The following is a 16,360-nucleotide window of genomic DNA, read 5'->3' on the forward strand; positions in this document are numbered from 1 at the left end:
ATATCATCTAATAGATGCACAGGATAGAAACTAAACATTTGTTGCCTGAATTAATGAACGAGAGAGATGAGTAATGTAGACAGACTTTGGAAGACGGTAACACTTACATTATAAGGACATAGACCTTGCTAGTTTGGGCTTAAATGTTGATCAGATTTATGGGAGGATTAGGTGAAAGGAAGTATCATACAGCTTAAAGCAGTTGCACAGAGAAGGGTCTTCCGATAGTGGTGAGGTACTTATTAAGACATCTGCTTGCAGGGTGCCTTGGTGACTCAGTCAGTTAAACTTCTGACTCTGGCTCAGGTCATGATCTTACAGTTCATGGGTTCAAGCCCCACATCGGGCTCTGTGCTGACAGCTCAGGGTCTGTAGCCTGCTTTGGATTCTGTGTCTCCCTCTCTCTCTGCCCCTCCTCCACTCACACTATGTCTCTCTCTGTCTCTCAAAAATAAATAAACGTCAAAAAAAAAAAAAAAGACATCTGGTTGCCTATCAATCAGCAGGTAGGTGCAGCACAGTAAGTCGGAATGACTTTCTTGACCTGCAAAGCTGAATTCAAAACTGGGCTCAGCCCCTTGTCAGGTTTTGTAATTTTGGACAGGCTAGTTGACTTCTCCAGGCCTCAGACAATTCATTGGAAAAATAAGGACATTAATAATAGTCAAATTTTTCAAATTACATGCCATAATTTGCATAAAACACCTAATCCAGTATTTGGCATTTTGTAAGCCCTCTATAAAAGTTGACTCATTGTTTTTATCGTCTTTAGAAACCCTCCAGTAAAACTGGAGGAAAAAGATAAGAAAGCATCTCAAAATAAGGTTCTTTTGCTCCACTTTTTAGAACAGCACCTAGGAACTATTTCTGAGATAAAACACATTCTTCTGAGAGTCTTAGAGGGAAAAAAGTCTCTTTGGAACTTTCGGTGGTCCTGATTTGGTGGTGAGTTACACTCAGTAAATTACTCTCTGGAGGTGCTTTCTCAGCTATATAAGGCACATCCTTTTTCCCAGGATACTAGGCTGTCATTTAGTGCCAAAGAAAAAGCTATTTGCAGAATGACACCGTGGCGTCCCCAAAGGGTTTAATTTACCTCCCTGGAAGGTGGTATATTTCAAGGCACTGCAGAACCAACCATATTAATAACTCAGGTGGTTTAATTGGCTTTTCCCTCTTCTCTCTAAAGCCCCGTCGATCCCATGGTAATTAATTGTGTGTCCTGTGAATTGTGGTTATTTACAGTACCGAGGAACCAAAATGAATCTGTATTAGAAGTTGGCGGGAGGATATTTGAGAAGGCTGTAAAGAGACTCTCCAGTGTTGATGGTCTTCACCAAATTAGCTCTGTCGTCCCCTTTCTGATGGATTCCAGCTGTTGTGGATACCATAAAGCATCCTACTACCTCGCAGTCTTCTATGAAACTGGATTAAGTGTACCTCAGGATCAGCTGCAGGTAGAGTATTTATGGGTTCCAGAACCATCAGTCACCTGTGTTATATGTGCAGAGTAATGCTCTCATGCCCCAGGCAGAAACCGGACATGTTCATGCACATCCTTTCTGGACACAAGCTGGGGGATATGATTGGCATACGCCAAGGAAGAGTTTGGGCAGGGCTTACCAGACTCCTACTCTTTCGAGAACAACAGGTGGCCCTTACCCAATTCTTATAACTACTCTGGCTGTAGGGCCATTGTCCCACATGACTGTTCGGCTAAGTGAAGTCATCTGGATCTCTAAGCAAAGTATTGTCACCTCCAGCCTTCTACCATCAATATAAAAGCCATACCAGACTGTTTTGCTTGTGGTTTTTGAAACCCAGTTAATTATGCGACCTGCCAAACATTTGGGATCCCATTTTTATAAGCACTGTGAGTGGTTCTTGGCCACTTTTAGTTTTCTGATCTGCACATAGGGTTGTTTGTCCTGGATTTGAAGAGACTCAGTTTGTTTAAACCTGCCCAGGTAGTTCCATGTTCCTTTTAAGTGACTTCTCTGTGTATGTCTCTGGCTTATTGAAAGTCATGACTGATGGCATGCTTTCCTGAAGTCCCCAAGGCAATCCTCACAAAGGTGGAATAGTGAAGAAGATTCTAGCCCTGTGTCTGTCACAAAGTCGCTGGTTGGTCATAGACACCTGACGTCAAGTCTCTGGGCCTCCCTTTCCTCAATTGTGAAATGAGGCTGTTGGACCAGCTGAGCTCCAAAGACCCTTCTCAACACTAACGTTCTGAGAGCGTAAGGTTAGGACGTGGTCACTATTCATAGTATCTGCCATAAATGACGTAACTGAAATAGACCAGGGATCCTTAGACTAGATGGCAGATACACAAAAAGATTCAGGGAACAGCCGCTCTTTTCACTGAGTAGAGGGCAGAAGTCAAGGAATTGTGAGCTATTAGACATTAAGGACAGAGAGCTAGGTCTGAAAACCGTCAGAGAGCTGCTGTGGCTTCTCTTCTGAAGATTTTTTCTAAAAGGCACGTTAACATGTTTCCGGAATGACTAGGTTCATGCTTCAGGACGGGGCCAGATGACCTTCCAGTGTTAGGATTTTATTACCTTTTTTCTACAATCTTGTGAACACTTTGTAAATTTCTCCCTAACAGGGCATGTTGTATAGCTTGGTGGGAGGCCAGGGCAGCGAGAGGCTGTCTTCAATGAATCTTGGCTACAAGCACTACCAGGGTGTCGATAACTACCCCCTCGACTGGGAGCTGTCTTACGCATACTATAGCAACATTGCCACGAAGACACCCCTCGACCAGCACACGCTACAGGGAGATCAGGTAAGATAAAGAAGTGGGCGGAGATCATCATGGCCCTGTTTACACGGACTTCCTGAACCATTTCATACAGTGTCTGCACCTGTGGCTGGCTCATTTTCAGGCCTTCAGAGGATGATCATAATCGAACGGAGAGGAAAGCCATCTTACGTGCTCCAATCATATTTCCTGTGTTCTCAGGCTGAATGCGGGAACAATCCTCCATCTATGCATGAAAAGCTTTTCGGGAGTGGGAGGGCTGGCGCGGGAAGGGTAGATTTGGCTCTGGACAGAATTTGATTTTGCAGAGAGCGTGTACCAGAAACAAAGACACCTTGTCTTTGTTCCAAGACCATGTGAGGGGGTGGGGCCGGGAGGTGTTAGGGATCGGGTCACATTGAGTGGGGGCCACAAGCTAAGGGGTCCTCTCAATGCATAGTCAGCAAGCAGGGTCTGCAGTAGAAGGAAGCAGGCTCCGTCCCTAGCTTCGTTCCCAATGCTGGGCACCTCGAGAAGTGGCTGTCCCCATGACATGAGCCTCGCTAGCCAGGTCTTCCAAGTGACTGATGTGTGATGTTTGAAGACTCTGCCCAATCCCAGATTAAGGACTGGATGAAGGGCACTATCTCTGGCCTCTCCTTTTGTAGGCTTCCAAATCTTATTGACTCATTGGACAGAGAAATCAGTGGCTCACATCCCCCCAAAAATACATAACATGTTACCTTGGATCAACTGATGGTTTGCTTTGAGGATGGTGAATAAAAAGCTATATACATAGAAGTGATGGTGTAAGATTTCAAGGAATGATGATGCAGGTCTGCATTCAGTGGGAGTAGACTATGATGTGGTTGGCTTCTTGGAAGGTATTTGTATATATCCTCTTTATCCAGGAAGGATTTAAGACGTGATGGTCGCAGCCCTTGAGGCAGTCAGGTTGAGAGGAAATGCAAGCCGTCTCTCCCAGGAGTCGGCAGGGTTCTTTTTCTGTAAAGAGCCAGATAGTAAATATTTTAGGCTTTGCTCATACAGCCTCTGTTGTAGCTGCTCACCTCTGCCAGAGACAGTATATAAGCAAACGGGGAACCTGGGTTTGTGCAGCCATAAATAGTACATAAACTGCATGGTCGGATTTGGCCCTGGTATAGGCCATAAACTCTCGATTTTCCCTGCTTCTGCTCCGTAAGCCCAGGGGATCCGCCTGGCTAAGTCAGGATTGGACAATCTTAGCCTGAGCGGCTACCCGGGAACCAGAACCACTCACTGGTCCCCAGCTCTGCTCCTGGATGGCACTCAGAAACCCACAGTGCAGAAAACTTGTGCCTTGATGGTTGGCGATGGATAGTATCTGGAAATGAAATCTACAGGGGCCACCGTACGGTTATGAAATAAATGCGTCAAAAATACATGCTGTCAGTGAACATTAAACATGAGTCAGACTATAAAATACCACATGGCTACCTATATAGACATTCTGATTCCTTCAGAAAATAACAATTTCCCCTGAATAAACTTGAACGATCTTGTCATTATTGTTTGTATTCTCTCAGCGAAAATATAAGCTATGTGCAAAATTTGACCTCAGTTTGACAGGAATTAATTTATGAATTGATCAAAAAAAATTTTTTTTAAGGAATTATTCTGAAAAAGGCATTCATACAAAAAGCAAGCCACAACGTGATCTTGCGGTGGGTTCAGCTAAGCCTGAATGTGTTAAGAATGTCCTCTATGTATGTATTATACTTTTAAGAATTCTAATTCAGCATAAATTAGCAATGGGAAATAGTATGTTGCTAACAAGCTCCTTTTCTTTTGAAGATTTGGCACATGAAATGTTATGATTATGAAAGAAAGTGTTTAATTGGTCAGAACCAGAGAAGATGAATAGAAGAGATCCATCTTGCAGCTGAAAGTCGTATGATTAAGAATCACAGATACGAATTATACAGTTAGAAGAGTTGTATCATCGCTCATTTTCTTAAGAATGTGTAATTAATGGCTTCTTGAGAATTTAAGCAGGTGTCATACATTGATTTAAATGTCCTTTTGTTGAGAAATCTATTAATTCACCAGCAGCACGAAACAAATGAGGAGATATGGAAAGCCAGACCTCTAATTAACAAACCAAGGATCCGTCAGTAACTCCTTCCTTGACTCTTGCTTCATTTTCTCTTTTATGTAACGCGTGCTTCAAATCATTTCATCTTCTTTATTAGTACTCTCGCTTCGTGTCACTTCTTTATGAGTTAGCAGGTCTCTGGCTCAGGTGAAAGAGAAAGAAGATGCTGGCTTTTGTTTGTTTTGTGACTTAATCGTAGACGAGCTGCTTTCCTTCAGTCGCTCCTCGGAATGTGCTTTTCCACGTTGGTGGTTTGGTCCCCCACCTCATCTCAGCCCCTTCCAGAGGGGCAGGGGTCTCGTCCACACCCTTGGTTTCAACTGCCCTCCACATACTGGTGACACTCAGACCTTCCAGTCCAGCTGAGATTTTCTTACGCACCCCCATCTGGATTCATAACACAGTGCGGAGGAGGTAACACACCGCCCGTTCCCCGTAACTCCTCCACTGATGGCCCTGCTGTCCCTCCTTGCAGCCAAGGAGCCATCCCCCCATCCTCCCGTCAGTTACAGCCCCCGCCAGCTGCCCATTTCTCTCTCCGCCTGTCTCCATCCCTGGGGCCATAGGTGACATTTGCCCCTTCTCATCTCTGCCCCCAGCTGCTGGACAGCCTCCTACTCTGGGCTGAATTGTGCTACTCCCCATCCCCACCCCCACCCCCGCCCAAAGAACAGGAGAATAGGATTTAAACAGATAGCAGGATGACTATGTGGGGGGGCACAGTGAGAAAGTGGCCACCTGCATGCCAAGGAGAGGGGCCTTCGAAGAAATGAAACCTGCCAGCATCTTGATCTTGAACTTCTGGCCTCTAGAACTTTGAGGGAATAAGTGTCTGTGGTTCAAGCCACCCAGTCTGTGGCGTTTTGTTATGGCGGCCATAGCAAACCGATGTGCTTCCTAACTGGTCTTTCTGTCACCAGCCTTGTCTCTTCTTTTCTCTTCTCACTACTTCTTCCAAAGTAGGCTGTCGGCAGTCAAGGCTCTCAACCTGGCTGCACGTCACAATCACCTGGGGGTTTAAAGAACAACTCCGCGCAGGCTCCACCCCATAGTCTTGAGGTCGCAGCGTGGGGCGGGGGGGGGGGGGGGGGGGCGGCTGGGCACACGTGTATGTGTGTATGTGTATACAGTTGACCTTCGAACAACAAGAGGGCTAGGGGCACCGATCCCCCACACAGTTAAAAGTCCACATATAACTTTGACTCCCCCAAGTTTACTACTAATAGCCTACTGTTGTCCAGAAGTCTTACTGGTAACATAAACAGTCAATGAACACATGTTTATTTTGTTATATGTATTATCTGCTGTATTCTTACGATAAAGTAGGCCAGAGGAAAAAAAATGTGATTAAGAAAATCATCAAGAAATATATTTATAGCACCGTATTTGTTGAAAAAAAAAAAAAAAAACCCTGCATTAGGTGGGCCTGTGCAGGTGAAACCTGCGTTGTTCAAGTGTGTTTGAAAAGCTCGGATGTTCATAATGTGCAGCCCGTGTTGAGAAGTACTGACCCACGACGCCTCAGCTCAGCGCATCGCTTGGCATAGGAGGATTTCTTTGATCTGGTTTCTGTTTCTCCAGCCTCAGCTCTCAGTGATCCCTGCTCAGCCTGTCCACCCTGGTGACACCATACTATAGGCCACACCTTGCTGTTCCCACCTCCTGGTGCTGTTTGGTCTCCTCTGTCCGGTCTGTTTCTCCACACTCACTCCTCTTTTCCTGCCTGCTGACCCCTCCTACTTGAACACTGAGCTCAGACCTCACCTCCTCCTCCACATCTATTGGTGGTGGGGCCAGGGCACCCGGGTGTATCCCTGCCATTGCCCTTATGAACCCTTACGAAGGGTGCCACGCACAGGGTCACAGAGCTGGCTTCCCCAGGAGACCATAGGCTCCCTGTTACAGGCTCCTTGTTCATGTCAGTGATCTGAGTGCCCAGCACTGGGCGTGACACACAGTTGGCACCCAGTGTTTACCAATGGGCTGATGGACGGGGTAAGAGTGAAGAGCATTCAGTGATAAACTTGAAGTTATTACATTGTCTTGTTCACTCACTGGTGCCTAAAAAAAAAATATTTATTTATTTTGAGAGAGAGAGAGACAGAGTTAGTACAGCAGGGGAGGGACAGAGAGGGAGGGAAAGAGAGAATCCCAAGCAGGCTAGTCAGTACAGAGCCCTGCAGGGGGCGGAGGGGGGGGGGTGGTCAAACTCACAAACCATGAGATCATGCCCTGAGCCAAAATCGAGAGTCAAGGCTTAACTGCCTGAGCCGCCCAGGCGCCCCAGACTCTGGTGCTTTTTGATGTGACCAGTGTTCATTGTTGACTGCAAGCACCCAAAGCATTTGGCTTTAAATCCTGCCCCTCTCCCAGTCAGCCTTTCTGGGTGGCATCCCGCGTTTGAGAATTGTGGGTACTTATCCTTACAGCTCGTATTTCCCCATTCTTACTTTAATAAAATCCCTAAAATGTGAAATTTCAGCAAAGAAAACGCACACACACACCCACCATTGGGAGCCAAGCGTTACAGCTGATTTTAAACACGCTGAGAGGCGGGTTCCCAAGGGCGGTTCCCACAGGCCTCGCAGGAAGTTAGCAGAGGTAGGCGGTTTAAGTGTAGGCTTTGAAATTGCCCTGCTCCTGAGTTCCCAGGGGTGCTGGCTGAACCGTCATATCTCACAACTCCAGGGAACGCAGATGCTCTGGAAAATGTGAAGGCCCCAGTTGCAAAGTCGGAGGGGTTTTCCAAGTCCTGCCCTTTCTGCCTCCCTTCCTCTCTGTCTCTCTGTCTCTCCCCCCACTTCTCTCTCACTCTTTTCTCTTGTTCTCTTTGTCTCTTTTCTGTCTCTTCTCTTCTTGTCTCCACCACTTCTCTTGCCCTCCCTACCCCGTCTCCTCTGCCCCGCCCTGTGATCAATGGCAGATAGCCAATACGGTGTGAACACCGCCCTTGGAAGCCGCAGGCTGAGCAGAGAGAAAGGTGGTGACACCGGTGAAGTGTCAGCGTCTCTGGGACAGTGTGGTGCCTCCTCTGACAGTGGGCGTGGGGGCTGTAAGGTCTGTCCAGTCTCCAGACGTTGGACCTCCTCTGACCTGGTCAGCAGATTTTAACCCTGCAGTACAGGATATGAGCTCATTCGAGAGACCTTGACTTTGTAACGCAGCAACGAAAAGAACCCCTCAGAAGCCACAAAAGTCCCAGCGCTGGTCAATGTGGGGCCCTTGGGTCCCTGCCAGCATCTCTTCAGCTCTGCCCCCCAAACACCCCCACTGCTGCTTCTCCACACCGCACCTTCTTCCTCCTGGCTTGGTCATATTTCCATCCGACGCATCATTCTCCGGTCACACAATGTTGTGTGAATGCATGAACAACCGAACGTTCCTCCCTTTTAGGGGTTGTTCCTTCATCAGATGTCTTTGCAGGTGGTCGGCTTTCACAGAAGGCCCAGACCATATGGCTCTGGTGCTGGCTGCCGCTGTAGTGACCCCAGTACCACGGAGAAGCTACCAGCTGCCTGGGTGTGGCACACAGTGGAGGCGTGGCTCCGGCCAGATTTACTTGGGTTAAGGTCCCAGGTCTGTAGTTCACTGGGTGTGAAATCTTAAGTGATAGTGCTCACCTCTGTCTCTGCACAGCTTTTCACCAGTAAAACGGGTGCCGTGACGTGTACCTCACACGGGTGTCACAGCTTGAACAAGCGAACCCACATGATGTGTGGCTAATGGAGCCCGGCTTCCGTCCCCACAACTCCCCCTTTAAAGTCTACGACTTTCATCTTCTGACGCATAAAATGCTCTTAGATAGACCCCAACGCATAAGGTTGTGAGCTGCACAAAACTGCAGAACCAATAGGAGGGCTAATGTTCTAAACGGCTCCCAGCCTTTTACGTGTCAGAGTGAAGTAAGGACCTAACAAACGATGGGTTCCATTACTGAGAGCTCACCATGCACCACACGCTCTGCTAAGCTCTTTTATAAACAGTCTCATGGAATCTTCATGCAACCCTATGAGATCAGTTCCCATTTTACAAATGGGGCAACTGAGCCTCAGAGAAGCTGAAGAACTGCCCAGAGTCACACAGCGGTTGAGTAGTGGAGCCTCAATTGGAACCTAGGCCTTTCTAACTCTTCATACAGTGAAAAATAGTGGCTGTTAGGTTGAGTGCTTTTGATCTAGCAAATACCATGCTAAGCTCCACTTTATGGATGCAGAGACTGAATCGCAGATAAATAAAGTTAGTTGGCCAAGGTCCATGGGTAGTTCGTGGTGGGTTAGAATTCCCCTTGGTCTGATATGAAAGATTGTGCTCTTAATGGCCCTGTCCTGCTGCAAAACTTGATGGCACGACCCGGGGGAGCTAGATCAGGGTACCACGACACAAAGGACAAAAGTGTCACTTCTTCAGAATTATGCACAGCTACCCAGTTCCCTCAGAAATGTGGCCTTTGCCAAAAGGCCATGAGTTCACTATCAGGGAGGACAAGGAAGCAGTCCACCATTTGCTTCCTCTCAAATGCGCGAGCCCTTCACGGGGTGGTGAGGTCTATGGGCCCCACAGCCGACCAGCCTGGATTTGATTCCTAAGTTTGAAGAACGAAATATATGCTCTTGGATAAGCTACTTAACTTCCGAGCCTCGGTTTCTACATCACTGAAATGGAGATATTGACAGAGACACTCTTACAAGGTTGCAAAGACTCAATGAGGCAATCTTGGGCAAAGCAGTTAGAACAGTGACGTATTATCAGTGATACATCAACTATCATTGATATGTCAGTGATCTATCGTCACTGCCAGAGAGCGGCAGAAACATCTAAGGGTGTAAATCCCGCAGGGTAGGACCCGTGTCTTCATATGTCATGTCTTTCATTCAAGCCCCATGACAAAGTTAAAGAGAAGGAAACAAAATAAGAAAAATAACCAAAACTCAGAAGACCCCGAACTGTCCAGTTGAAAACAAAATTCTAACTGAGGATTCCATTATCTGAACAACTCCAGCGTCAGCCCAATCCCAAGTTCACCCCAGACCGTAGAGTGTCCCCTGGAGTTCGAGCCGAAGCACCCACTCGTTAGTCCTACGCTTGTCGGCGTCAACAGGATAGAGTGGATTCTAGGGCCTTCTCGCTAGAGGGTGACACTGTGGGGAGCCCGAGAGAGCCCTTTCTTTGGAGTCAGGCCGGGCTGGCTTGACAGCTCTACAAGGCAATCATGAGTTCCTGGTTTCACCTTTCAGGCCTCCGCTTCTTTGCCTATAAATCGAGGACAGTGACATTTGGATGGCAGTCCTGTCATGAGGATGAGGTGACAAAAAGATTTGTTAAACCCCTGGCACAAAGATTGTTTCAATAGAAGGTAGTGGGTGGCCTTATTCTAATTGTTGCTCTTTGCCTGGTGGCCTCCACGGGTTAGACACTGAGCAAGACGGGATGCCTGCTGGGTTCCCGACACAGTCCCCACTTCTCAGCACCCCCGTGCCCCAAGGAGGGACCCATGGTGCCATGCGGCCATAGCAGAGGAGACAGCTGCCAGACCGTCTCAGGAATGGGCTGCAGGCTAGAGTTTGTGAATCTAAGAATTCTTCCTCGCTAACAAACAAAGAGGGTCAGAAGGGAAATCAGGCCTGGCTCCTTGTTCTCTGAGGCTTCTTTCCCAAACTCATGCAGATCCATTTTTTTATTTTATTTTATTTTATTTTATTTTATTTTATTTTATTTATTTATTTGTTTGTTTGTTTGTTTATTTATTTATTTTACCATCTGCCTGTGGCATGTGCCGGGCATGGGAAGCCCTTCCCAGCACCCCTCACGGCATTGTTAAATAGAGGTCATTATGTATAAGGGGAGACCGTGAAACAACAGCACTGGTCTCTTGATAAACAGCCCAAATTTACACTTCGAAATGAGTCTGATTTTCTGCAGAGGAGTCGGATACCTCCGAGGCGGAGCGCAAATTCAAAACATTTTGGGAACTTTCCCTTTGGATTCCCCCTCAGAGCCTCTAGCACCTTCTTCCTTGCATCCTCAGAATTAACAATGCCCTCTTTTTGGCAGGGTAGATTTAATTTTTGGAAATAGCCAAAAGATATTTGAAGCTGAGCCTTCTAAATAAAAAGGGTTGGTCATGCAGGATAATAACACTTTGGGATTTAAAAAAAAAAAAAAAAACAAGGTTATACTTAGAAAATATTGATTCACCTTTTTTGAGGCCGTGTGGAATCTGCCTCTGAAATCAGTGGTGTGCACGTGGGCTTCTGAACAAGCTTGAGCAATGGAAGTGGGAGTGGAATAAATTTTGTCCTCCCAAGGCAAACGCTTTGGTAGGAACAAATATGCCCATTTAGGTATAGGAGATGTGATACGTTCATTTAAAACGCATTTGATCTTATGACATTGTGAACATACCCCGTGTTTCAGTTGTTCAGATAGTTTTTACTTGAGCAATTGCCAGTTTAAGAATAATGCCATGGCTTTTGCGTGCCTAAATCATTTGGACATTTCCCTTGTCCCCCTCCTTCTGTTTTCCTTCCTTCATCCCTCCCTCTTTCTCTCCTCTCTGTCCTTCCTTTTTAGGCATATGTCGAAACAATTAGACTGAAGGATGAGGAAACGCTCAAGGTACAAACCAAAGAGGATGGAGATGTCTTCATGTGGTTGAAGCACGAGGCCACCCGAGGCAATGCGGCAGCTCAGGTAAAAATGCGGGCCACTGTTTTGGAAATTCTATCGGTTCTGATAGACCAGGTTATGTCACGGTAACAGATTATCCCAAACCTCAGTGGCTTGAAACAACACGAGTTAGTTTCTCGCTTCCACTACCCGTCCCGTGGGGGTCGGCACGTGCCGTGCTCTCATGAGCCCCTACAAACCAAGCCACCAGGGGCTTCATTGCAATACAGTCGCCCACAGCCACTGCGGCGGGGCTCTGCACAGAGGTGGCGGGGGCCGCCTCTCACGTTTCACTGGCCAACACAAGTCACCTGGTCTCCCTTGACTTCACGTGGGCCGGAAGTGTAGTCCTACCCTGTACCCAGAAGGAGAAAGAGCTTTAACATTTGTGATCTGTCCTAAAGACTACCATCAGACATTTTAGTGCATTGGATAGAAATGAAAAAGAAGCATCTTGGGGTGCATTAGAGATTAGAGGGATATCAAGAAGAAGGGCCGTGAATTCAGCTAAGAGACTAACAGAAAATCACGTGTAGTATGTTAGACCAGAGGACCAACCTTGTCTCTTGAACATGTCTTGTGTTTTTGGAAGGACTTTTCAGAGGTACCAGGAAGGGCAGAAAGCTGGGAGAATGTTCTCTATCTGACTTCTTCCCTTGATTTCACTATGAAGAGAATCCCTTAATGGGAGACAGCTTAGGCCGATTGCACCGGTTGGGAGAAAGCCTCCTTCCCCAAGAGTGGATTTAGCTTTTGCTCTGTGCTCCTGGTGAGCACACAGTGTGGGAAGACCCTCTGGGTCTGTTAAGGAGGCAGAAGCTCAAAGATGGGAAAAAGAAAGAGAACAGAAAAGAACAAATGCATTGACAAGCAAATAGTTCAGAGACCCTTTAGTGATGAATGGGCCTCCCATCCGTCTGTAGAGGTCTTCCTAGAATTTCAGGAGATACTTTGAGGGACGTTGTAGGTATTTGAGGAGTGAGCGGAAGGAAGAGAAGGAGACGAGAGAAGAAGCAGAAAGAAAGACCACAAGAGGCCAGAATGGGCCAGAATGTTAACAGACATTGCTCTGGCTCCTGTTGGACATCTGTCCCTGGCCTGCAGTCTTTCTAGTGCAGGAAAGAATTCTAGTACCTAATTCTGGAAATGCCACTGCCAGAGTCATTTCCTGGGTACTCCAGAGCTTGCATGAACTTTCCTTCCTTCGTTTAACAAATCTTTGTGGAATAGCTTCTATGAGCTTCTACTGAGCTTTGCTGAATGGGGGCGGAGGGGATAAAGGCAGACAAAAAAACATCTTGAGGTTCCTATCCCCAGAGAGCTCTCAGCCTTGAGTGTCACGGTGGAGTCAGTCGTGTGGAAAAATGCTGGGATGGGGAGAGATAAGTGCCTTCCTGATATGGATGTGCACAGGCCTCCATGCCATTCACTAGGCCAAGTGACAGGCAGTACCTCCCAAAGGAGAGGGACTTTGAGGACAGGAGACAGTCGTGATTGTTGACCAAGTTCCATCCAGCTCTGGCCCTGGGTGCTACAGATACGTTCACATACACGTGCACACATGCCTTGTTTCCAGCTGGTGCTGAGGACTCGTATTTACACGAGTTCACCTTTCAGGGCTCCCAGTTGGAAGATAACATGCGCCTACCTATTTCTTGGTTCTCGTAGGAAAACATATTGAACTTGGTTTGTCCTTCCACCTTTTAAAGTCTTATGTTAAGCATTACACAGGAAAGTCATTCTTCTAAATTGCTACTGTCTTGAAGCAACGATTGGCCCAGATGCTGTTTTGGGGCCAGCAAGGTGTGGCCAAGAATCCTGAAGCGGCAATCGAGTGGTACGCCAAGGGTGCCCTGGAGACTGAGGACCCCGCGTTGATATATGACTATGCCATTGTGTTATTCAAGGTAAGAATCCCTCGGTTTGTGCCAACGTTATGCAATTCTTATCAGACTTCTGAGCAGTTTCCTGTAGGCGTGCTGGCAAACAAGGAATCTGTAACTGAAAGAACTTAGTATGTATGTGCTTCCGTCACTCTTGATGGAAAGGGATACTTGCTGGAAAGGCAGAATCAGAAACAGTGCCCTGGTCTCATTTTTAATCATTAGCCTTATGTTTGGCACCTGGATTCTCTTTGCTTTTGCAAGAACTGTAGCATTCTGGAGGAGGCACCACGTTTTACGGATTGGAAAACGGCCATCAGCCCCCAAGGGGGCTGCAAGTTCGCCACCAGGCAGAGTTGTCATTGAATTACAGCTTAACCGAAGTGTGTGTTTGGGCTGGATCCCAACGGTCTGGTTGGTTGGTCAAAACAAAGATCTTGCTTTAAGCCAACAGGAGAATGGTGGGGGCCGGGGCGGGGGGGTTTGAAAGCATTAGCACAGGAGACAGAGGGTGGAGTTCAAGTCCCTCCTCTGCCATCATCACCTATGTGTCCTTGGAGTTATTTGATCTCATGGGACAACGGTAATGATCACAGACTGAATGAGATAATATAATGAATGGGCTTCAAGAAATGAAAAATACTGTATCTTACACGAAATCTGAATAGATCACACTGCTTGAGCACTTATTGCCGGACTTACATGTATTAATGCATTCAATCCTCGTAACGACCTTGCGAGGCAGGCCCGGGGGTGCATTATGATTGCTGTTTATATATGTGGTAACAGAGGCAGAGGAAGGTTTTTTAACTTGCCCAAGGTCACACAACCGGTACATTTTAGAGATCTGGGACTGAGCTCCAGGCACTTTGGCTTCAGAGTCTGTGTTCTTCACCCCCAAACACAGAGACATCAACTCCCCAACCTTGGCAAAGCAAAAAGCTGTTGGCTCCAGTAAGGAAACCCTTAGATCCTATGTCATGCCCAAAGCAAGTGGCTGTCCGCAGATAGTGAGTGTCTTCAGACAAGGACGTGGATTTCTGCGGCCAGGTCCATCTTTGGAACCACAGCTGTGGCCACTCACTGATTCACAACCTTGACTCTGCTACATTTCGGACCCTCCACAGCCTTAAAACCTATTGGTGGATGTGGTTTCCAAATGTAGAGTCTGGACTTCCCTTTCTCAGTTGTCAAGTCAACACAGAAACGGCTTGACTCCTAGCCATATGCTGATGCATCCGTGTGTTTATTCAATAAACACCCATTCAGGGCTGACAAAATGCCAGACTCTGCGCTAGATGGAGTGACAGATGGATGCGGGCGCCGCGTCCCCGACCTCAAGGGGCTCATGCACTGGTGGAGAGGGCGGGCACGGAGAGGCACCTCTCTGCCGGAGTTGGGGCTGGCCACTGTCAAAGTGCAGAGAAGATAATGGCTCGAATCGGACATGACTTCTGCCCACCCGGAGCTCGCCATCTAGAGGCAGAGGCAAATAACATAAACAAATGACTCTGGAGGTGACCTACTGTCTGCTTTCCCAAACCTTAGAGACTTTTGTTTTTCCTGCATTCTAACTAAGAATCCCTCAGTGGGATCAAGGAAGCCGCTCATTAGCGTATCGAAGATCTTACCTCTGGCCAGAAGGTCGCTTTAAGTGTATTCCACGGGAAAGAACCCCATGCAGAAAATGAGCTTCCCAGATGTGACGAACAGTACTGTGCTCCGGGCTTTGTGTGGGTCTTGGGCATATTGTGTTATGGTGCCATGACAGCTGCAGCTTGTCCAAGACAAGACAGTCCAGGCCATCCCGTCTGGCATCCACAAGAGGACAGAGCTTTGACCTTTCCTACAGCAGCTGTTTTTGATTAATTCACTCAGTGGATATTATTGAGCACTTACTACGTACCAGGGCCTTCCATTTCTCTCACTTAACAACTTCCAGGACTACTCAGATCTGTGTAGCGTGCATAGCCCCTGTGCAGGAAGTTATCCCACTTAGGATGAAATGAACAAGTATTCTGGAAAATGCATGGCAGCTAGAAATCAGAGTATCTGAGTTCTAGTCGTAGATCCGACTGTAAGTCTTTGGATGAGTCATCCTCTCTGGGCTCCAGTTTTATTCCTTCAAAGCAGAGACGTTGCAGAAGATAAAAATTGAGTTCAACCAGGTTCTAACATCCTGTCATCCTGGTCTTTCTGACACTTTTCCAGAAGTCCAAAAGTGTTGTCTCATTGCCCTATCCAGTTTTTCCAAGTAGCCTTCTTGTTCTTTTTTTTTTTTCTCTCTCTCTTTTCTCTAATTAAATGAAGTAATGGTGCATTTCCGAAAAATATTTTCATCTTCAACTTTGCCTCAGCTCATTGGCTTTATTAAATAGGTAAGTTAAAGTCTAGTAGAAAATTTGGTGCACATAGTTTCACTTTTAGTTGGAGTCACGATTTTATTTTTGGGTCCTGAAAAAATAGAGACAACCATATCCTGCATGTTTTCTGGGTCCTGCCAGGAGGTTACAAATCGTTATGTGTTCTCAGCACAGAACTGGAATGTACAGGAGGCAAGAGAGAGTGGTAGTTGTGTGCTTGGACTCTGGGGCCTGCCTGCCTGGGTTCAAATCCTGCCTCTATATCTCACTCACTGTGCTAGTCTGGGCAAGGGCTCAGATGGGAATGCTCACAGCACGTCTCCAGGCTTGTGGTGAGGATTAGGTGTGACAGCCCAGGGTTGGGCACACTCTAATTAATGCGGGAATGTTTGCTAGTGTCATTTATTTGCTGTGGTGCTAAGTATTTCAACAGAGTTAAAAGCTATATTCATTGCAAAGCCCTGCCACATTATGTCACAATGTGACCCCATCAACCGCCGTGTCTGAGGCCAGGAAGAGTCCAGGGGGCACCTGTGGTGTGTGTCAGTCACAGATTCCGGTTGAG

General features: G+C 46.9%; 1 protein-coding gene and 1 long non-coding RNA gene across 12 annotated transcripts in view; one reads left to right on the plus strand and one right to left on the minus strand.

The window, feature by feature from the left end:
• LOC131507741 (uncharacterized) overlaps positions 1-16,360 on the minus strand; it is a 151,940-nt gene that overhangs the window by 62,121 nt on the left and 73,459 nt on the right. The gene's annotated exons all lie outside the window — the stretch shown is intronic.
• Positions 1-16,360, plus strand: part of SEL1L3 (SEL1L family member 3) — a 103,486-nt gene that overhangs the window by 52,402 nt on the left and 34,724 nt on the right. For all 11 annotated transcript variants that reach the window (XR_009259672.1, XM_058722934.1, XM_058722933.1 and 8 more), the window contains 4 exons: positions 1,246-1,457; positions 2,612-2,791; positions 11,454-11,573; positions 13,316-13,456. Coding sequence is in view for 10 of the 11 variants with exons in the window: in XM_058722934.1 (XP_058578917.1) it covers positions 1,246-1,457; positions 2,612-2,791; positions 11,454-11,573; positions 13,316-13,456 (653 nt within the window). In the remaining variant the exon portion in view is untranslated. The remainder of the gene's footprint in view (positions 1-1,245; positions 1,458-2,611; positions 2,792-11,453; positions 11,574-13,315; positions 13,457-16,360) is intronic.

Source organism: Neofelis nebulosa, chromosome 3 (genome assembly GCF_028018385.1).
Source record: "Neofelis nebulosa isolate mNeoNeb1 chromosome 3, mNeoNeb1.pri, whole genome shotgun sequence".
In the NCBI taxonomy this organism is placed as follows: Eukaryota; Metazoa; Chordata; class Mammalia; order Carnivora; family Felidae; genus Neofelis; species Neofelis nebulosa.